Here is a 24,650-nt window from a genome sequence, read left to right on the forward strand (position 1 = left end):
TTAATCCAAAAGGTCAAAATATAGTTTTAGACAAAATTTAAATTGCGACATAACCCGATCTGCACAGATAAAACTTTCAGGGTGAAAGTTTCAGAAACAAATTTATAGGTATATACATTGTACACCTACTAGAACACTTACCGACCAGTGTTTCATAGAGTCTAAAACAGTAACATTGATTTTGCCTGCATGGAGGGAACTTCAGCAACACTAGCTTAAAAATAAACCTTTCTTCTTTTTCTTTTGTATGAATGGAGAGAAATTTATTATCACTTATTAAAAAATAAACCTTTCTTCTTCTTTTTCTCGCCTGCCTGCAAGATCAATTAGTAACATACATATTACATGATGTAATTCACAATCAATGGGTTAGGGGACAAAAAGGAAAATACATGCAGCCAATACTGTTACAGATTTGGCTCGAAATTCCTAATACAATTGTCCCAAAAATTTTCTTACTCGCTTTCAAATAGATTTGAAGAGAATAAAATTCCTCATTTTCTATTCTTTATTTAGTTTTTATAATGAGTAGGTGTGTCATATATATCAATTGGAGCTTAAATAATAATTCATGGAGTTTATTTATCAATTCCCTAAGTTTAAAAATAACTCAAAAAAAAGTCGTACCTTTTTAATAAATAGCCGCAAGATTAGAACAATTGTGTCTCTTGAACTACAATAGAAAAAGTAAATAAGAACAAATGAGAATAATGCTATCATAAAAGAAACGACTAATTATCCTAAAAATTTAATGGACAAATTTCAGAAATAAGGAAAATATAAGAAAAACAATAAGGATGATAGGTTAAATGGCTGAACCACCACAACCCCAGGGGTCTCCCAATCGAAAAAGTGGGAAATTGAAATGCATAGTGACCCATGATCGAGAACGAACTCATCGTCAGTAAAAAAATCATATTCAATGCAAGTGACTATCTGGGAGATTACATCACTTTCAAATTAGGTCGACCCTGACAAAAGTAACCTAATAAACTAAGGCTTGTGAACATTTGGGCTAATTAAGAACTAAAGAAAATCGTATAGATATGGATAACCATATAGATAGGACCACATACAAACTACAAAAACGCTTTGATAAAAGAATAGACGAAGTTATGTTTTTTAACATAACAAAGATTGTTTATTCTTTACCTCCAAAAATAAATGATTTTTTTTTGTCACGAGGGTATTCATTTATCGATAAGTTAAAAGCATAATATATAACAATTCCTTGGTAGTTTCACTTGCCTTCCCTTGGTGGAAAAAGCTTAATTATAATATGCACAAAAGGTAATGTGCATAGAGCTTGGAACCTAAAAATCACCTATATCAAATTTAATTTAATCGAAAATTTCTAATACTTTGAATTGAATGCTACTATAAGGATTAATAAGTAAAATATTTTGGTAAAATGTAAAGATTAGACAACAATACCAGGCTATGATATGTTTGATAGATTCATATGAATATATCAACTCTACTAGGTACTAGTACCACCAACAGTTGAGGACTTTCAAGATGTTATTGGAATAATACATACATTCTATCACTTAAAATAGAACACAAATCACAACCTTTGCAAAATAGAGTAGGCGCGTAGAGTAATTGTATCACAAGTTTTGGAGATAAGCCCTAATTATCACAATTTGCAAGTAAAATGCACAAAATATCACAGCTAAAATTTATGGCCCTTCGTATTATAAGAAAATGAATTTAAATAATGTGTTTCCGGTGACGGACATTATTCAAATTTGTAGTACCTCTGAAATGTAAGACATTCATATACCAACAACATATTTCATTTTTTTCAAACACCGGCACCCAACTCTGAACAACTGAATAGACATGACATTTTGAAAACAGATGCACGTGGGTTTGGGGCCCCACCATGACAAAAACCCAATACATAAGTGTGTTGCAATAGTATCGCAAAAAAAATTGTGTTGCTGGCTTTTATAAATGCAAGTTGGAATTGTGTTTTAGTGTTTTTAATATTTTTAATATTTTTTAGTTTTAAAAATCAAAATACATGTAAAATTTAGTTGCGTTTTTAACAGACACATGATCAACTTGCGTTTTAAGTGATATTTTGGGTCACTTTTCAGAATTGTGATAGATTGGACCATTTTTGTTCAAAGTGTGTGAGAAAGGGCCAATACCCCAGGCTTTGAGCCTGTTTTGCATAACCTAACTTAAAGTAACTCGTTTCACTTTAAGTTGTTATTTGACGTGTTTGCATACACTTAAAATTTTCAAATTAAAGTTAATTTTAGTTCAAAAAATTTAAGCTAATCCAAAGTAATTTAAAAAACCATTTTCGTTGTGCTCCTGAGTAAAGGCACTTGTTTGAAGTCGCTGCGCTTCGCACATTCCTAGACGCTTTACCTGCGCTTTGCCTAGGCGCGCTTTTCATAACACTGATCCAAAGCGAATAAGTTATACTTTAACTTACAAGTATTTTAAGTTAACCCAAACAGACTCTTTTTCACACCAACAAGCTCAACATTAAGACAATACCACATTACTAAATTATGTTTGAGTTTCCGAGAAGAGAAGTTAAACCAAGTATACAACTAATACACCGTCCATGTCTATAAGCCCATTACTCCTTCCATCCCATTTATAAAGTTTTGTCCATGTTCAGCTAAGAGCATCTCCTATAAGAGTTCCAAGAAGGGTTCAAGAAGGCCGTCAAATTCTATGTGGCATGGCATTTATGGGTGACTCACTATTGGAGTCACAAGCCCAAGAGGTGCCTCGAGAAGTTGCCAACTTTTGGCATCCCCTCTAAATATGAAAAACTCAAACAATTGCACTAAAAGTTATTGACCATACTTATTATACTTTGTCTAGTTTTTATAGTATTTGTTAAAAAAACAATTTAGGCACCTTTTTTGGGCTACCAACTAATGGACTTGGAGGGTGATAATTATGACTCAGACAAATAAAAAAATTAAGTATATATGATGTGTTGGACATGTTTGGCACCCTTCAAAGGTGCCTCTATCGGAGATGCTCTAATATGGTTAATTAGGTGTTAATTTGGTAATATTATGTATGTTTTAAAAAGAAAACATATATATAACAATTATAAGTTATTTTAGTACGATTGCGAAAATGGTTGAATTTGGTCAGTGGACAATAAAAATGGGATGGAGGGGATAATATTTACACACTTATTACATAATCCAACAAATACATTAGAAAGACCATGCATGCTCCAATCTCATGACCAACAAATACGTCAGAAAGACCATGCATGCTCCAATCTTATGACCATGAGATAAGTGTGTTAAAGGATGGCTATGCGGCTATTCCTACATAAGTTTTATGTTCATAACTAGTACATATCACTAATCAATATATAAAAATATTATATTTTTATGTATATTTGTCACAACATAGGAACGTAGTACTCTAATGCCAAGAAAAGTAATTTGGAATTTTTATAATTAAAAACTCCGGTGGCAAGGGTTTACATCTCGAGATTTATTAGAACAAATACTCATTTGTATGGTATATAGGCCTAATTATTCAAAATAAAAAGAAAATCCATTGCAGCCTATCCCGTGATTTAGAAGTTACTAACATATAAGCCGTCTTTAGTGCGAACTGCCAAAATACAAAAAAAAATAAAAAATCAACCTAAATGTTCTACCATGCTTCTTTACAAAAAGGCCCTCACCGTAGCATACATGAAATAATTGCTATGTCATTGTCAGCCTGCTTGCATCCTCATTAAAGTTTTCTCTATACAGCCTCATCATTATTATATTATTATTATATATGCATGTGGTGCACCGAGGAATTTTTGAAGTTATCGGGAAATGCAAAAAAGTAATCGTACTCAACGATTGTACTTTTTCAGAAAGAAAATTAATAGTTATCGTTTAATGGAAAAATAACAACAATAACAAGAATATAACTTTTTGGCAAAAAAGGGATATAACTAGCAAAAGAAATCTCCAAATATCCAGCATGCAATGCTCTCTTGTGTGCATGTAAATATTAACAGTTATTATGGAGAAAAAGTAAATCTATCAATAGTAAATGGAACATATTACTACTACTGCAACATACCATGCAATATCTGTAGCGCTGTCCCTCATAAGGTGCTCAACCCCACTGGAGCCAATTATTGAGAATTCTGTAGGTCTGTCACAAGGAATAGAAACCTAAAAATAAAAGCAATTATGAGTGGAATGTAGACAATTAATGAAATTTACTTCATGGTAAAATGCGTACTTTGTACTCCTATCAAGGACTTGAAACTGCACTTTAAGCAATAAACTAATAATCTTGTTGAGTACCCATTACACTCTTAGAAACAAATTTTCTAAGATATCAGTTATTGTAAAGAAAAAACTATAATTTTCCTTCACCAAAAATTAGGGGAGAAGTAGTTTTAGTGCTCCGTAGAAACCACATACGATCTCTAATTTCGTTAATATTCTAATATGTTTTAAAAGTTTATATTATTTAGTTCTTTCTTTTTGATTTAATATATAAATAGGATTGCACTCCATAAAGAACACCTTATATAAAAAACAATAAGAACACCTTCATATTACTTTAATTTGCATTAAAAAATCATATGTTAGATTAAAATCATGATATTTAACAACACAATGAAGCTTCATATATCGTATTAAATGTAGAATCTCATCTAAAATTAAAAATCAAATGTAATATAGAATCCGGTGTAGTATTCAGTATAGAATCTTTTGTGTATTTTTATAACAATGAAATTATGTGTAGTAATGTTATATTTGATCCTAATTTTTTGTTAGATTCAATTTTTGTACATTAAAAACCTTTTTGATGTGAAAATTAGAATCTCTACGCGATTTAATGTAAGATTCTATGATGTTCTTTACTGTTTTTTATACAAGGGTGTTTTTCATGGAGCAACGGCCTATATGGCCTTTCTTTAAGAGAGGACCCTCTTATATAGAGAATTGTAATGAAACATTGATTCTTATTATAGAATTTCATCAAATTCGTTGCTAATGTAGAATAATAATTATATTTAAATATAATAAAACATTTAACAATTGAAATTTGGAAAAAAAAACTGATTTTAAAATTGATTATACTGTGGAATAATTTTGGATAAGTGTGATTTTACTGTGATTCTAATACAGAACCACTTTAAACTATTTCATCAAATTTCAATGATTTTTTAAATAAAAAAATTGTGCAACTTCGTTTTTAATTTGGTAATTAAAATCTGTAACTATATATGATGAAAAATGAAATAAATTATGTATTTATATTTTTTAAATAATGATTCTCCGCGGACTTCTATCCAAGGGAGCCTTCTATGGATTGTCACCCTGTGTGTGTGTTGCACCAAATTTTTTTTTTACTGAATTACATAATTTTTTTAAGAGTAAATTATTTTTCTACAAAATACAATTTATTTTTTAACTCTTATACATACGAAAATTATTTATCCAAAAAGAATGTTTAATTAAATGTATTTTATGAAAAAAAAGGTATTAAGTTCTACAGGTATATATGTAAATTAGTTCTAAAATTCTAATTATAACGTGGTTCCAAGTGGAACCTGACCCATATGTGTGTGTGTGTTTCTCTTTCGGTCAATGCTGCCAATTCCCATAATACTAATGTATATTAAGAGAATAACATGCTGAAAGGCAGCTCTCGATGGAAAGAAATGAGATAAATTGATCTAAAGTGCTTCTAGATAATGTGGTTGTGAGGTTAGCGAGTGAACATGTCAGCCTATAGAAAATGTAAATTTCCATGCTTCTGATTGTCAAGTTTAAGAATGAATATAAACATTGAACATAGCTGTATACTAAAAGATATGATGTGTTCTTAACTCTTGGGACATTTGGAAAATACGTTGACATATTTTGTCGACGTCCTCCCTGTTCTTTAACTCCACAAAAAGAAAAATGAAATAAACAAGACAATGCTACACCACTTCGTATACTCTTTTCCTGCCTTCTCTATCTTTCTTTAAAATTTGTAAGTATAGTGTAGGAAAGTCCTCTGTGACCCCCCCCCCTGCTTATATCTTCACATGACACATCTTTTTACCCTAATGTTGCATCAGTGAAACAATATAAATTCTCATATACCTTAAAACCTTACAGCCTAGACTCGATCAAATTTTTCTAGCATTACTTGCTAAACAGGGACAAAGCAACAATCAATTACAAAAATGGAGTCACAGAGTTTGGTAAACCACAAACACAAGTATAAAATTTCCTCACACACTGCACCCTAGTAGATACAAGACTATACCAGACCATAAAATTCTCCTCAACTCTATTGTGTTGTCATCAACTTTTACAGGAACCCAATTCTTACATGTCCTATTCAGAAAACAAAGGGAAGATAGTGAGGGACTGAGATAGCATACAGTGGTTGCTGGTGAAAACTTCTCGCTCGGTGAACTGATACTGGTTTCAGTACCCTTGATGCTAAAGCTCTCCCTCTTAATAACCAAAGTCGCTGACTCCCACATGTCATACCCCACCTGTTCATTTAATTTATTTAATTACGTGTAGAACCAAAGCTAAATCCTACTCCAAAAATGAGTTATATTAAGTTGCGACAACCAGGTGCATCAAAATATAGGATGGTTTATAATAATCTTACCATCATAGACACCAGATATGAAGCATGACCCATATGCAGGGTCTTCTTTATAACATCCTGCATTTCAGGCTCTGAGAACAAAACAAAAAAAAACATAAGAGAATAAGTAATTAAGGAGCATATAAAACCAAAAGGGAAGATAAAATAACCAAAAACTGTATTTTCTCAAAGATTTTATAGTACTTTGGTAAGTTTCTATATTAACTAATGAGAAAGGAAAAACTTGAAATAATCAAAATCGGAAATTATTGATATATAAGATATAGCAACTGAAGTAAGCCGTCCATACTGCTAGAATAATAACTCCATTAGTATGAGGCTTTTGGGGATGTGCCCAAAAACAAATCCGTGCAGGCTCGGCCCAGAGCGGACAATATCATACTAATGTAGAGTTGAGGCCTGCTTAGCAAGATTATTTAAAATGACTGCAGGGGTATAAAACAAATTATAAATCTCCGAAACTTGATTTCAAACCTTAGCCTATTAACAAGCACACAAAAATATAGAAAACAAAAAAAAAATAAGAACTTGCCAAAACTATTCCTCGAGAAAAATTAACTAATAATTCACATATCTTACCTCGACTGCATATTTATACAACTTGGTAGTTCCTATAGGTAATTAATACAAGTAGCCAATCAAAATATAATTAACTTCCAGAGACATTGGACATGCTATGCATGGCAACCTTATGGATGAGGTAGGATGAACATCCCTGTTTGCGTCTAATCAGACATAACTGATAATTTAGCAACAGCTAGTCCGCACCCATTTTACAATTGACCTATGCTAGTGATTCTGATTTTGTCAGAGCAGGCTAATGAAAGAGCTGAAAATTTTCAGTTCCTGAACTGCTTCTAGTTTCACCCTGGCACCCTCCCAATAATAGTCATACAGGCTCTTTTTACATTTATGTCAGAGCATGATCGAAGTGGCTTTTGATAAACTCTTTTGTTCATTTACTTCTAACTGTCCTTTCAAAAATCAGGAACTGGCATAAATCTGCAAATTTATAAATTAGTCTATTCCCAATTAAACAAAACCTCAATCCTAATGACTTTTAAATATAACCTTCTTTCCCCTTAATCTACCTTTAAATTATTTGTGCCCAGGTTTAGTCAGCGTATCACAAACCTTGTTAATCATCAAGGACCTGTAGTTAGCATAAAACATGATACTAGAGAATCGTTATGAAGGACTTGATATTTACACAGTTTCTATATAGTCGTTCATGTTGGAGACTTATTCAATTATCCATTTTGGACACGTACAGCCGAGTCTGGGTAACACGGCTTTCAAATAATCCTTCATATTTCCAAAACAACTAGACATTTATATACTATACAGAGACGCAACTACAATTATCAAATCAAATAGTGTAGTCCTGAAATAATCAGTGTTACTTGCTACAACTAAATAAAAACAAATTTAAAATTTATATTAATCTAATTACAGAATAGAGAACAAAATGATTTCATACTACATTAACAATTACATCTTACAAACCATATGTATATTAATAAAACGCTACACTAGTTCCTACACGGTATGTGTAGTTGCACATGGAAGAAAGGAAACGTTTTAAATTCACACCCATTAAATCTGCAGTGACTTGGAGAAATACTATATATGTTTGTGTGTGTGTATGATTATATGATGAACAACCCAGTTCAGAGCATATTAATCAAGTACATAAAATATATACGTATATACACTTTGTAAGCTTACCACAAGTAATCTTTGTATTCTCATTGGCAAAGACCTTTACAAGTTCGCCCTGGAAATACAAAAGCAAAAAATTTATGTAAGAAGCTGCATAGCCATTCAGACAAACTAGGTTCCTAGATCATACATACAAATTAGTACGATAGATTGTTCACAAATTTTAATCAAATATAGTAAAAAAGTTGAGTGCATACTGCATACAGTGATTCGAACTTAATTAAATCCACTCTTGAAATTTATCTATTTTGGTACATATATCAAGTCCTGAGCTAAACTCTAAACGAGTAAGCGGTTGAACCAGGAAAAAGAATTAACAAGGGAATTGAACTACAGCTCCTGATAATTACAAATATAGTACTGTCTATCTTGTATCCAGAAAGGGGGCTCAAATCCAAATTCCCTGCACCTAGAATGCATAACTGTATATGCCCCTCACGAGTTATGCATAAGCGTGTGTGCGTATGCGTGCACGTGTGTGTGTGTGCACGCTCATCAGTGCATGCGTGTAGCTATCTACACATGTGGGTGTGCACGTGTGTCAAAGCCTATATGGGCTTCGTAAGTATTTTTGAAGATGGCACATTAAGGGATCCATATAAGGGTGTAGATGATTTGGACACTAACGTTCACACTGGTAGTATTATCTACCTTTCTCTTCCTGTCATCCATTGGTTGGACTTCGATGGCAAGATATTTATCAACGTCATCTGCACTAACAAGGTAGTTTGGCTGCTTCGCCCCTGTCATCAGTACAATGTAAGATGATATACATGAGATGTATGGGACCACTAAAAAAGACTGTAGAATACCGTCGATATATCTAACAGATCCGTCCTCTAAATGCCGTACCCACTGCAAGTTTGGAAAATGGATAGTAAATGGGCCTTTTTTTTGGAACCTGCTGACTGAGCTTAAAGCATCTCTAAAAAATAACAATATTTAGCAATTAAAAAGATATTAATTTGTGTCGCTATAAGCACCTCAAAATTACAACTTGTAGTTCCATTTATAGAGTATCCACTAGCTTGCAGTTCCCGTCCTGGATAAGCTTCCCCGGATATCTGAAGGCCCTCAATTGCAGGTAATGGGTCATCATCGGCAGCTGCAATTTGCAATTCAGTTAACCATCATTAAAAATGAAGCGCAATATTAAATCTCATAACTCATAAGATCAGAATCCTGACCCTCAGAGAAGGAAGAAGAAGGCTCTTCAAGAACCGGAGGTAGATAAGGAGAGTATGATGGGCTGTGATCATCTGCTGCATAGGGGGAATTCTTGGAATCCCAATTAGCAGAAGGATCTGTAACAATTTGGCTTCCTTCTACATCCGGGTCATCTATCTCAATTCTGCTGACATCATCACTGAATTTGACTTGTCTATTTGAGGTAGTTTCACCACTATGAAGATGAGAATCCCTCTGACTCGAAGCAGACTGTGCAGGTAAACCCTGTGAAGCAATATTCCTGAAAAGAGCAATTAAAAGATGAACAACCGATATGAAAATAATAATTTGGTAGAAACAAGCTTAAGACTGCTTAACATAGTTATTATTCGTGTAATCTAGCAGCTCTCAAGGATATATATGCATCCTTTGAGAGAGTACTTTGTAATCTGTTAACAGTTTTTATTTATCAATACAAAAAAATTTCTTCATATATTGTGTCTATTTTCGATTTGATTGTTGTTACTAGTAGTAACTTACTACTGTATTCAACCCCCCCCCCCCTCTTCTACAGTAGCTTAAGGCCTAACGATATTTTAAATATTTTATAAAGGGAAAGACCAGAGTTGGAGAAAATTATAGGTCACTATTGTAACTAAATAACATAGAGAAGGATTTATCATTCAGTCTATAGAACTCAGTGGCACCGGAACCCATTAACAAAAGATGCTAAGGTTAGAGTGAAAAATGGGTCACTACTGTAACTACATCACACAAAGAAGGATTTAGTATTCAGTCTCTAAAACTTGGTAGCACAGGAACCCATCAACAAAAGCAAACAGCTTTAATATGTAACTTAGTTTACCTGCTTGCAATAGGTGAATACATCCCAAAATCATTCACTTCCAAGTTTTTTGCAGTACTTCCTAAAACGCTTTGGTGGTGCGCCAATATACCCAATTCACTAGTATGTACTATCTTAGATGTTCCATTACCATACATCGGTTGAGGCACTAAATCCAGCCCAATTTTCTGTCAAAGAAGTAAAAAAAATAATTATAACTGCACCGGGTAACGATAGTAAGACCAATCAATACAGTAACTAATAAAATCCTTACCTCCAAACGGGATGGTGATTGAGCAGAATTCGTGAGGTTCATATCAGAGTGCCATGGTGCCATTTGATACTGAGAATCTTTTAGTTTCGTCTGTAGCACATGAAGAAATAAAAAGTAGGTTACAAACCTATTTTAAACCCAAAAATGAGCTATTATATTTAAAAGAATTTGTCCCGTCAACTTTTGCTAGCAAGATTACACATTATACCTCTATAACAATCAGCTTTTCCCGCAAATGTTTGAATAGAACCTGCAAAGGTAATATGTTGCAGTAATATTTTCGAACATTATTTCACAGTAAGAAGGAATCTTAATGCAGTACTAGAATGGACAAGAGTTATTATTCTTGTGAGAGTTTTTCAAGACCTCACATGCTTATTTAGTAATGGAAATTTTTGAATCGCACTTTAATTTAGAATGAAATTAGTCTGCAGCATTCTTAATCATGCTGTAAGGAACTGGCAACTTGGACAGGCAATTTATCTTGTACATGACTTTACACCTCAATTCTAAGCATAACTACACCTCTACAAATGCTTGCAATTCACACTTACGGACCACTTGGCTTGTGAGAGTTTTTCAAGACCTCACATGCTTATTTAGTAATGGAAATTTTTGAATCGCACTTTAATCTAGAATGAAATTAGTCTGCAGCATTCTTAATCATGCTGTAAGGAACTGGCAACTTGGACAGGCAATTTATCTTGTACATGACTTTACACCTTAATTCTAAGCATAACTACACCTCTACAAATGCTTGCAATTCACACTTACGGACCACTTGGCTGCATATCAGAGACGGACACCTCCCTTACCCCTTCAACATGTGATGTCCTATTAGGTTCATCGTCATTATTATTGTGTATCGTGTCACAATTCAATATTGTACTATACCATTGGTCTCATTCATGTTGTGATTTTAATTACCTCGAGTACTTCTGCAGACTATTAAATATTATGAGTAGAGAGCCTTGATTTACTTAGCCTGTAACACATGAAAGATATGAGATGCACAGAACTCACCTTAAGCCTATGTCACCTTTCAGGAATTTTAGTAATATTTTTTTCCCACAAAAATCTAATCGGAACAATTTTATGGATATAATGTACAGCCATCACATCTTTCTATATAAACAGTAACAAAAAGTGCAAAATCATGTCAACATCCTTAAATCTTCAACCGCAGCCAGATTCCTATAAAATGCAAATCTTCTAACAAAATTTGTCACTTATTGCAATGAGATATTACATACCTTGACACTACTAACAATGGATTGAGCATCTACGACTTGTGGTTCAAGACCATTCTCTGCAAGAATGGGCATTAAGGAAGATATAAATGTTGACCTTTCTTGTTGAGCTTCCTGTAAAAATAAATTGAATTTGGGAGGTAAAGGTGAACATCACCTCCAAGCAAACCTAAAATAACTTTTTAATACTGGAAAAAATTCTCATGGTTTCTAATCAAACAGTTTTAAAAATTCTGAATCCCCAATTCATACATGAAGTAGGCCTGCCAGCAAACTTCTACAAAACATCTCACATGACAGTTGCATTAAAAAGTAACACTTCCTTCACCAACTCCAGCTCAAGCTTTTAAGTGTTTGTCTCTTAAGAAGCCTCGTGTTAAATAAAAAAGCTATAGGAAGAACATGCTCTATTATGCAAACATGCAATACAAAGTTCTTTAAAAAATTTGAACCATGAGTAACCTAACCATATAAATTTTCAACTTGTAGCTTTTACACTTATAATACATGTCTCTATATATAATATAGTCCGCCTGACTGTGTGCTTCGTTAATACTGGAAACTTGAACGCATTATAGTTTGAGAAACATTTAACAAAATAAACCACAAATTTCGACATACACAAACTATAATCTCTGTAAAAGAAACAATCACCTGTAATGCATATGAAAGACGTATATTTTCCTCTATTATGTATTGCCTGTAATTGATAGCCCTGGATTCAGCATCAGCGAGTTCCTGTTGCTGCCGGTCAAATACCTATAGGGAATACAACTATTAACACCCTCAATTACAGTGAACATAAAAACTGTGCCCTTGTGTGTGAGAGAGACAGAGAGATGGGGGCGGAACCATTAAAGGAATATAAGCATATACATTCCTACCAGGCGTAATTTGGCAATTTGCTCCTCCAGAACATACTTTTCGTTACACATTTTTGCTTCCTACAACAATAATGTTTGTTTAGTAGAAGGATGAAGAACATCACCAGTAGAGATAACCGCTTACCTTCACTGAATATTCAGCAAGATGTTTCCTAAGTTGCATTACGTCTTCTTCATGTTCACGAAACTTAACAGCAAGTTCCTATACACAAGGTAGTAGTGAGAGTTTTATTACCAGAATTATGTATATCCTCCACAAGATAATATATAGAAAATTAGCAAGGCCCGTCAATTAGTTACTGTCAAATATCAACAATAATGGTGACATAAGCATGCTTAGGTCAGCAAGATGACATCATAAAGTGCTTGGTTACTGTAGCAAGAGTAGCCACCAGGTTTCATTTTTACTATATAATGAGGCTCTTGCGTCCTTTGTAATATGCAGCAGAACATCTAATATATATACACATTTCAGTTATTTGCCTCTCTCTTTCTCTCCTCTCTACTATGATCCCTTTTATATATTCTTAGTATTCTCATATAATCTGAGAGTTACATTGTATCAGTCGATTAGAAACCATTATATCCTACAGCCTAATCCTTTTCCCTTGCGCCAACATTTTAGGATGAATATAGTGCCTAACTAAGAGCTTTTCATTATTTTTGGAGCCAATCAGGAATCGGGCACCTACTGGCCCCTAATCCTTGAGTCAACCCCCCCCCCTCCCCCTCTTTATTATGGAATAAGAAAGCATAGTACATAGAAGATTATGGCAACAATTGGAGTAGCTTACTAATCTGTTAGTTGAAGGCTTAGTGATAATTGGCGTCACTGTATTGTCCAGTTAAAGTTCTTCAGTTTTATTTTGTATTTTTCGTAATCAGTGCCCTTTGTCTACAAGATCAAATGCCTCTTTCATTGTGTATGTTTAGCTAGCTCCGATCAGAAAATGTAGAGTGGGAAGTAGAAAATAAAAAGTTTAAAAAATTGGCATTAAGTTAATTAAACAACTACTCTTGAAATTGAAGTACCTGCTTCAGAGAGCCGGATATATTTAGATCTGCCAGTGGCATCAGCCCGTGTGCAGATAATTTAGATTGAGGACCATACCCTCCTTCAATGTGATACCTAACCAAAAGAAAATTTGTATATATATAATCTTCTTCTACACAGTACACATCTACGACTAAGTTTTATTCAGAAGGATTCATTGTTAAATTCTTAAAGGTCGCTCTCCTTATTCATTTATGGTCATGTCATGTACCTGGTAGAAGATAATGATTTTAATGGGGATGAATACTGAGAGATGCCTGCATTATCTGGTATTGTCCGATTGCCTGCAATTTCTTTTAATGTTCCATTAATTTGCATCATAGGATCCTCAACATTTCGACTGACCTCTTTCCCTTGATTAAATGTATGGGACGGAGAGTGTGAGGAAGAGTTTCTTATGCTATTATCTCCAAGTACTTCATTTGTCGAAACAGAAGCTGATTGATTAACTTCTGGACGTACAGGGGAACCTCCTTTCCAGTTCTTTCCTGAATAGGGACTTCGAGCTCTCGAGTCATTAACTTGCTGCCACAATGTCGAGAAACTTTATGTGAAACCAATAACTATGCAACTGCACTGTTAGACCAGATAAATTATTAAAAGATTGGAACAAATGGAAATACTATAAAAGGTATAGAATATTATAAATATTCATGGACGCGTAGCCTCAATTTCATGATATAGTTTCCTAGGGTAATGTGTCAATTTTTAATCAAAAATTTACTTCTAAAACTCTCAGGAATTGGAACTGGGACTGCTTCTATCATTTCCTAAACAAATCATGCGCATGAGGGAACAAAGACTACTAGCTTACCTAGCGTTTCAGGAGAATCTGGCCATGTAGTCATAACAATGGATTTAATTAATAAAAAAAGCAGGTGCCGGGGACAAAAATTGCTTTAAGAAGATAACTATGATCAACTTGATCATGCAAAGAAGAAATTAGAACAAGGAAAACATAATTAGCAGATAACATTTTAAAAAATCTAAATGTGCTAAAAGTTCCGAGCATTAAGTTAATACTCCTAAGCAGTGACAATTCCGAAAGCTTTTGGATGGGGCACCATATATACAGCAACACTAAAGACTTATTTATTAAGTTTGAAAGCCCTTAAAATATATACAACTCAATTTTAAAACGCAGCAAAAGAAACATTATCTTTTGTGCCCATTTCAAATAAATTATAATTAGAGTGGAGTTCTGTGTATCTCTTCTTCCTTTTTTTGACATTTTCAATACATGGAACTATTTTATCCCAAAAAAATGAGCTTAAGTATACCAATCAGAGTGCATTAAAAGATTATAATTTCCATATATATATATATATATATTGAAATAACAAATAAATAAATGGATATATAATTATATAATATTCTTATATAAACTTTTTAACTAGTGTAGGCCATTTTAGGCACAATTTGAATAAATATAAATATGTAAATCTTTATACATTTTTTTAGCTTTTCTTTTTTGGGTATATTAATCTCAAATTGTGCTAAAAGAATTCTTTTCGTTTACTGGGCACTTAAATTTTCTTAAAATGAATGGAACAATTGATTTTTCTTAAAACGAATGTAAATTATGGTTTGTGGGGAACTTAATATTTTTCCCAATGGAGGCATCAAATAATATTCACATATACTTTAAAATTAAAGCAAATAGTAATAATTTTATAATATAGGGACACATGATGTCATGGGCCTCAACTTGTTGCCTCTGCCCACAGGTATTAACATGATTGCTAAAATAGTATATTAGCACTGAATTAGTGACATCCACCTACTACCGTATTAGAACCATAAAAAAACCCTTCGTTATCCAACAACTGCCATCTCCTGATTGACAAATAAAAGTAAAACACTGTCATAACTCATAAGCACAAAAGTGCATACAAGAAACAGTAATCTAGAAATAGACCACTATCTTTTACCCAACAGAATTTGATACTGACATTTTATCAATTGTTGAAAAAATACCAACAGATTTAGTTTAATCAATAGGAGAAATAGTTTATTAAAGATCCCAACAGATTAATAAATATAGATTATTAAATGTAGTCAGGAAAAATGTAAAACGTGTGAAGTATCTTATTCTAACTCACATATTCCTCAAGTTCATGATTTTTCTTCAGCAGTTCAGACCTTAAGCGGTTATTTTCTTCCACCTGTTAACAGAAAAAATAATGTAAGCAATAGTACATCAGCATTTGATGTGACTTCTTTTTTCTTTGTTTTAGGGTTTGCTGGAGTCTAGGATACTTATCTACTGTTGCATTCGGGGAGGGGGACATTGTCATCATTATAGATATAGGGGTAAGGTACTCTCAACTTTGTTTCTGTAGTGACTAGTTTGTGAAACCACAAGGATAAAAACAAATAACTAATCCAAGGCTTACCCTAAAAAATATCCCTCGTCCTTGGTTACCAAAGGTCAAGAGTTCGAGCCCTAATGGAGGCAAATGTGTGCGTGAGTATTGAAATTTCTTTTAATTGGCCATTACCCAAAAAAGAGTAAAAATCGATTAAAGAAATATCACACAGTGAATAAACTTGAAGGTTTAAGGGGTAATTAGCCTAATTTGGTGCGTCCTCAAGGGTGTGTAATTGTTCTAGAAAGGGTGCATAGGAGTGGCCAAAGAGAAAATATGAAGTCTTCTAAAAAACACATTACTAATTGATATCATTCTATATGTAATGTTTTATTTCTAAGATTTATGTTGCAATTGACTGTTTGTTTGCTTATAGGTAAACTAATACCACTTGTTCTACTCTTATATTTCTGATTTGATGTTGCAACTGATTGTTTAGTGGCTCAAAGGTAAATTTACATAAAAATTTAAAGTAATTTCTCCAGTTCTCAGCTCTGCTTAAGTTTCTCTACAAATGCACACCATGTGTCTGTTTTTAATACTTTGGGGACAGTTTACTGAGCTCTAGGATATTGTTTACTAATTTTATCATATTTATTTGCTTCTTAAGTAACCTCACTTGTAATAATACTTGGATTTAACATGCTTGATTTCACCATAATACAAGGGTAAGGCGACTATGCGCTTTGTCAACTTCATACATAAATCATCAAATAATTTTTGCTAGATTTATCTTGAATTTCTCAAATCTATGATACAAGTGTTCCTGTTCTACATATGGTTATTCGTATCTGACAATGCATGCCCAATAGCTCCAGCCATGTGGATAATATGGTTAAAGGACACCATAGACCAAGTTGAAAATTTTGAAGATTAAGTACTATAGGATACATATGAGAAGATATGTTATTTGAGACTCTGTAGGTCTAAAATTAGGTTTGAAAGAAATAGATAAATTAAAAAGTAGTGGCTCCAATACCACTTAACTTCGATGTGATGCTAGACAAGAAAAAAGAAATAGATTTGAGTGAAATAAATGCAAAAAAATCACTAGAGCTAAGAGATCTAAACGCCAATGGTATAGAGCAACTCGTAATAATAGAACAATATCATCATCTCAATATTAGTCTTTAATAAAAAATATAAAACCTCCATATATAAAAGCTTGACAAAAATGTGAAATCATATAACAAGAAAACTAGTAACTAAAGGAAACAAGTCTGTTATATTATTCCACTACTAGAATATTCCTAATTGTATCATTTTATCTAATATACTAAACTTAATAACAAACCACAATTAACTTTATTTCCAAAATAAAAACTTAAAATAAAAAGGTCGAAACAAAGCACTAAATCTTTTTCCTCATGGAAATTTGAACAGACGAATAATTCTCAAACATACAACTATTTAAAATTCATCTTTTTTTTGTTAAGTTTAAAAATTCAACTTTGTGAATAAAGAACACGTACACATGCTTCGGTACAACCAAGGTTCTAAAAGTCGGCGATTAACCGCTGTTCGAAAGAAAATCAAACTAATTAAGCAAAAATCGGGTCAAAATCGTTTTTTACGAAAATCAGTCAAAAATTAGGAAAATTTGGATTAATCGGTCAAAAATCAGGTTAATCAATCAAAAATCGGCCTCATTCGTAAAATTTTGAAAAAATATTTAGAAAAATAAAAAAATATATAAATATAAATTATTAAAAAAAATTGAAGAAAATTAATAATCTCATATACATATCTACTATTATAATGGTTAAATAATAAACTTTCTTAATTTTTCATCTCAAATTAGAATCAATTCAAAAGTTACATCTTAAGAATTATATTTACTTTAATAATATTCCATATTTTAAATTTATTTGTATAAATATTTATAAAAAAATATCTATGTATAATCAAAATAGTAAAATAATTACATGTATTATTATTTTTATAAATTAAAATAATAATAAATTAGTTCCTATTAATGACCCGATTAATCATTCCGATTAATCTCCGATTACCCGATTAATCCCTGGATGTTGCCCCCACCGACCAAGTTGGATTCCCGCTTTTTACAACACTGAGTACAACTAGAAAATAAGGACAATAACTACGATATATTACATATTTAGAAATTATTATTCATTCATAATCACTACATAATACTTATCTAATTAGTCAAAGTGGGACGTTCCATAGCACCGCATTCTTTACACAATTTTTGACACAATTTCTTACTGTTGGATGCATTTTTAGTGAAAGGCTATGACTAAGCCGCAATGCAAAACATACACCTTTTCTTTTATACAATTAATTCCCACTCAAACCTGTATTACTTCTTTTCTATACCGTTATGAGTCCTCGTTTTTCAAGGATTAATTTCACGTTTTCATTTTATTATCAATCTTTACAAGTATTTCATTTCGCTGACCAAATAAATTTTTAACCAAAATAATAAATTTCTAAAATAATTAGGTACTAAATTTGATTAACATAAAATTATCAAAATCATACTCCCTCCTTCCTTTTCATTTGTTATCGTTTCTGAGAGAGTGTTCGGCACGTATTTTAATATGAATATAAAGTATAGTTCTAGAACTTTTTTCAAAAAAAATCTTTTTTCTGAATTAAAATAGAATGTTTAAACTTTTATATAGAAAAAGAAAATTTTAAGAAAAATATATACAACTATACTTTCTATTAATCTTAAAATACGTATCGGATGCTCTCTCAGAAACGATAACAAATGGAAAGGACGTAGGAAGTAATAAGTTTGACAAAATTGAAGAGCACCAATTCATTTATCAATTTAGGTTTAAAAATTTAAAATTTTTGTCTTCATAATTGTAACCGGTGCCATTAGATATCTTATATATTATTTGTGTGATTCAAAAATTAGTTTCATGTGAACATAATTAATTTAGTTGCATGTATTCTTGATATCAATTTTGATATGATTAATTACATGCGAATAAAACGGAAAACAGATGACCAACATCTTTTTTTAGGTTCAAAACAATTATCAAATACTATGCTGAAAGTAATTATAAAAGGTTAGATAAAGTACAAAATTAATAACAGGAGATTAGATGATCGAGAAAGATTAAAAGTGAAGTTCAAAATTTATTAAATACGAAAATAACACACGTCGGAGGGACGGTATAAAGAAGGATGAATTTAATGCATAAGAGAGGGATGGTGATATATTCAAGGTGGCTTGATCAAACCAATTTACTACATATACATCCAACAAAATTGTGCAAAAATGGAGGTGCTATAGAACAACCCCATTAAATAATACATACATGGGTGGGTGGGCATGTGTATTTCAACAATTGTACGCCAAATAAATTAATTCCATAAATGCATTTTAATGACTTTATACATGGTTCAAAACCACTAAAAAATTAATCAATCAAGAATCCTAGTCACATTTCCTAGTCAAGAGGAAAATATTATACTATGGAAGCATAGGCTGACTTAGGTGTCTATGTTTCAGAAGTTATATACCGATAATCTTAATTCAACTGACATTTTACACATAAGAGCGCATTAGATATTTTTTACTAATATAAAATGAAAAAACATATATTTGTTTGTATGCCAAAAATTGTTATAATTTCAGTACACATAAACGCTTCACAATTGTGAATTGACAACCATCTATGTATAAGAAAGAATCCAATTATCTAGATTCAGCTTTGAAATTCAATAAAACATCGATGTAAACATTTAAAATCACAAAATTTACATATAGTACAATGATTTATACAGCAAAAACTTACAAAGTTGAACTGGGAAGCATGTACCTGTTGCCTAAACATAACCTCAGCAGCTTCAACTGCCTTAATAACTTGAAACAAACGATCTTTGTTTTCTGGACCATTAAGAGCCGATCCAGATAGCTTATGTGCCAAATTGTTCACTCTGTTATCCATTTTTTCTCTACTCTTTGTTGTACATATATGGGGGGAGAGGGAGGGAGGGAGAGAGAGAGAGAGAGAGAGAGAGAGAGAGAGAGAGAGAGAGAGAGAGAGTTTTATGCTTCTTACTTCCTCCTAAAGAGTAGATAGAAGCTACTAAATGAAGATTCAGGGAGAATAGGGGAGAGGACTTTGAAGTCGAGAGAGGACTGTTTGGGCCTGGTCTAGTATGTCTTTTAAGCCCCTAGTTTTGGGGTCTTGTCACCGGTGGGTGTTTTATAATGAGCCGGGGCGTGTGAATGTTAAAATGTATGAATGTATGAGGTGCATAACAAGACTTTGACAACAGTGCACATAATATAACATGATTAATATATTTTCTCCACTCTTGTAACTACAGCTGAAAAATAAATTAAATAATTTGGATTCGATTCAAGTCAGATTTGAATATTAAAAAACAACTATAATTCAAACAAGTTGGGTTTATAGAAATATCGAATGCAGTCTCGTCAGTTTAAGATTGGATCATATATATTCTTAGTAATTTAAAAAATTAGAAGTACTTGAATACATATTTAATCATTTAAGTTTGACTCATATTTGTTTAATATTTATGATATTGAGTGTTTGATATACTATATTCCAATATATATTATATTGAAACAATGCTCTATAATAATAATTATTTGAGCATTTTTGGTTGATGTAAACTTTTGTAGATTAGAATTTAAGTTGACAACAAGCAAATAGCTCATGACTTGTTCAAGTCCGGTTGAGTCGGAATATAACTTATAATACTTGAAATAGGGTCAAGTTTGAAACGAGTACACTTGTAAATACCAATTTGATTCAAGTATAAATATGAGTCATATATGTCCACATTATTATTCATCATGTTTCCTTTGATGTTCAAGTCAGGTTGACTCAGAAAACAAGTTATAAAACTTGAAAAACTGTCAAGTTTAAGACGAGTACACTTGTAAATACCAATCTGATTTCATATATGTTCACATTATCATTCATCATGTTTCCTTTGATGTCACCTTACGTGTAGAGGGGATAAATTATGCCTTAGTCTAAATTGAAAAAAAATATATATATAAAGGTTCATATTTTTAATTTAACTAAATTTAAAAAAAAAATTATAAGGTTCATATTTTTAATTTAACTTAAGCTAAAGACTAATAGAATTATATTTTTATAGTGATTTGATCCGAAAGCTGACCGAATATGAATATTACTAGTATAATACTGGGTCAATTAATTATTGAAGGCAAGGGCGGATTAATGTAGGGGCCAACGGGAACACGTGCCCCCACGGTCCACGGAAACAAAAATTAGCGGGTTTTTACTACAATTTTAAGCTATAAATATATATATTTTATATAGTGCCCGCACTAGAAAAGGTCAAGTGCCCCTATAATGCTAGTAAATTTTTCATAATTTGAGTCATATTTAATTTTATTTATAGTTATATGATCATAAATTGGAGATTAAATGGTTAAAATACTAATTTTTAGCACTTACATATCAAAAAAATTAGTAAAGTCTAGTGAAATTGACAAAAAAAATTGATTTTGGACTACCGACTCGTAACATACTCACTTAAGTACATGGTGCCCCCATAGAATTTAGACTCTGGATCCGCACTGACTGAAAGCCAGAGAAAGTATAATATTATTATAAAAGATGAAATGATCCGAGAAAGATAAGAGCAAGGTAATAATTTTACAGAACACGGAAGAGATAGAATATAAAGAAGGATGATTTTAATGCCCACTAGAGATGGAGGGGAAATATATTCAATGCGACTTGATCAAAGCCATTCAGTACTCATCCAACGATATTGTGCAAAAAATCAAGTTCTACGGCGCGGCACCATTAAATGATACACGCTTGTGTTTGTGTGTTTCAACAGTTGTAAACCAATAAATTAATTCTATAAATGTATCTTAATGTCTGTATGCATGGTACTAAACCGCTAAAAAAATTAATCAATCATAAATTATGGTCACACTTTCTAGTCGAGGGAAAACATTAATTGATAGAACTATAGGCAGGTCTTCAAAAGTTACATACCAAAAAAATTGATTCAACCGACACCTAACACATAACAACAAATTACACATTTTCCACCAATACAAAATGAGAAATCATATCCATATTTAAATGCCATAATTCTAATAACAAATTTAGTAGATATAAAATCGTTCACAATAATTACAAACATCAATGCAAACATTCAAATCACAATAATTACAAACAATACAATCATGTATACTTAAAAACACAAAATCAAAATGAGAAACGATACCTGTTGCTTAATCGTAATCTCGGCAGCTTCAACAGCCTTCATAACTTGAAACAAACTCTCTTTGTTTTCTGGATCATCAAGAGCCAATCCGGATAGCCTATATGCCAAATTGTTCCCTCCGTTGTCCATTGTTTCCCTACTATTTGTGTATGTACGTGTGCGGGAGGGAGAGAGACTGAGAGAGAGACTGAGAGAGAGAGAGATGTTATATACTGTCTCTCTCCGGAATCTCTCTCGAAAAGAAGCTACTAGAAGAAGATTAAAGGAAAATGGAAAGAGAGGAGAAGAGGACTTGTGAAAGACCGGAAGAGGACTTGTGAAAGACCGGAAGAGGACACTATTTGGGCCTGGTCTTGTCTGTAAGTCTATTATTTAAGCCCTAAGTTTTGGGGGGTTTTGTCACGAGAGGCAACTGGGGAAATAAGTTTATAATTAGTGGGGGCACAAGGCTTCTGAATGTTATGATGCACGAGTGCTTAACAAGGCTTCGTTGTTTTGTTGATGATGGTGCATCATAATATCGCGTGTATAGTTTAAAGAAGGTTTTTTTTATATAAAATTTGACTTTTTTATTATAAAAGAAAAAAAATAAATCAAGATATTAAAAAAATCCAAAATACGATTTACAACCAAAAACTGGATATAACTAACCGCAATACAACTAAACGCAATATCAACTTCTGCCCAAAATAAATTAAATTATATTTTATAATATATATATTATATGTATATTGAAAATCATATTTTTTGCAAAGTTTTTTGAAAATAGTAAATTCGTAAAAAAAATTGAAATAAATCATTTTTATTATTTCTCAAAAACATATTCAATAACGACAAAAATTCCCAACATTTGATCGACTTAAAAGGGAAAATAATTAATGTTAATTTTGATGCCGAACAGATAAAAAAATTCATTAAATAGAAAGTAACACAGTTAGTACAAATCCCCCATTGTTAATACAGTCGGATTGAAAAAAAATAATATAATCAAAATAATTAATTGATTTGTTTAATGATCATTTAACATTTAGAATTTGCAAAAATTTTAAATTAAAAATGAAATTAAAAACACCTCAAGCGATCCGAACTGCACTAACATCCCTGAAAACAGCAACATCAAAATTTACCTTATCACGTAAAAATCTTTGTTAGCTTGATGTTTAAAAACCTCAATCGCATAAACTGAGGTTGCAGTATCGGCACCCAAACTATCTACATTTCGGATGTCAGTTATAGACATGTCGAAGATATAAACCCTCAATAGATGAACAATCTTTACTTGTGAATAGTGAACTATTGCAATAATTACAGCCGCTCTAGATTTGATATTCGCTTCCCAAATTCCCAAAAACATCAATAAAATCATTAGATCAACACCGAATAAACCGATACATAACTACATTCCAAGAGGGATAGACACTCAAACACTAAAAAAAATGGATTTTATTGAAGGAAAATCAACGAAAATGAAAGAAAAATTAAAGGTTGGGGTTTTCCACCGGATAAAAACCAGTGAAATCCCCCGACTAACTTTAAAAAGTACGACAAAATATGAAAGGCGTGTGGCGTATAGATTAGGGTTTTGTACATAATGAAGCACATAAATTGTATGGATTTGTGTATCTTTCGGTCGGGTAATTAAAAATAACTGAAAAGATATATTTCAAAAGTTGGACTTATAGACCAGTTAATTATATTAATCAATCAACAAAACATACTCAGTATATTTTGCTTATTAAAGGTCATTAAGGTAAGATGTCCATATAATTACACTCAAAACAATGAAGAGGTTGTATTAAAAAAATCTGAATTTTTGTTTATATATACTAAATTATAATAATCAGAATAGGGTATAACTCGTTCAATCATTATCCCCTTATTTTGATTATTAAAAACAAAACCTATTATATAAGTAATTTATATACATACTAAACGACTAAATTACCAAACTAATAATACCTCTGTCCCTCTCATTTTTTTACAGTTTTTTTCACATGCTTGACACTCATTTTAAGGCAACTATAAAATATATTTCCGTAATTTATTTTTAAATTTTTTTTTGTATTAAAATTTGAACATCATATTTTTATTTAAAAGAAAAAAAAATATAAAAAAAATTATGCAACTACATTTAACAAGAGTATTAAAGTGTGTGCCGAGCCCCCGTCCCCCAATGTAAAGAATTGAGGGGGACGGAGGGAGTATATATTCTTGTTAAATAATGA

General features: G+C 32.0%; 1 protein-coding gene across 3 annotated transcripts; it reads right to left on the reverse strand.

Moving 5' to 3' along the window:
- On the reverse strand, positions 1–22,892 carry LOC141711689 (uncharacterized). Of its 3 annotated transcripts, XM_074514304.1 has the most exons (22): positions 22,426–22,892; positions 19,998–20,093; positions 15,931–15,993; positions 14,040–14,353; positions 13,807–13,903; positions 12,899–12,976; positions 12,775–12,834; positions 12,545–12,649; positions 11,894–12,004; positions 10,849–10,890; positions 10,641–10,730; positions 10,388–10,554; positions 9,543–9,823; positions 9,339–9,460; positions 9,168–9,210; positions 9,007–9,098; positions 8,362–8,410; positions 6,634–6,704; positions 6,395–6,511; positions 4,081–4,175; positions 628–673; positions 1–314 (listed from the first exon to the last, which is right to left on the reverse strand). In XM_074514304.1, the coding sequence occupies exons 1-22, from the start codon at positions 22,552–22,554 to the stop codon at positions 270–272; spliced, it is 2,313 nt and encodes a 770-aa protein (XP_074370405.1). In that variant the 5' UTR covers positions 22,555–22,892; the 3' UTR covers positions 1–269. The 3 variants fall into 3 exon arrangements, with proteins under 3 accessions (XP_074370405.1, XP_074370406.1, XP_074370407.1); XM_074514305.1 differs by lacking the exon at positions 19,998–20,093 and having other exon boundaries at positions 22,426–22,891; XM_074514306.1 differs by lacking the exons at positions 15,931–15,993; positions 19,998–20,093.
- Between the last annotated feature and the right edge of the window lie 1,758 nt (positions 22,893–24,650).

The sequence above is a fragment of the Apium graveolens genome, chromosome 3 (genome assembly GCF_009905375.1).
Source record: "Apium graveolens cultivar Ventura chromosome 3, ASM990537v1, whole genome shotgun sequence".
NCBI classification, from domain to species: Eukaryota; Viridiplantae; Streptophyta; class Magnoliopsida; order Apiales; family Apiaceae; genus Apium; species Apium graveolens.

Bases quoted from the DNA above. Each gene is read 5' to 3' on its own strand.
- LOC141711689 (XM_074514304.1), bottom strand. From the start codon at position 22,554: ATGGACAACGGAGGGAACAATTTGGCATATAGGCTATCCGGATTGGCT. The intron at 13,904-14,039 runs GTACATGACATG...TCTTTTGGTTAG, and splicing joins AAATCATTATCTTCTACCAG to GTATCACATTGAAGGAGGGT. The intron at 315-627 runs GTACGACTTTTT...TTGATCTTGCAG, and splicing joins TGCGGCTATTTATTAAAAAG to GCAGGCGAGAAAAAGAAGAA.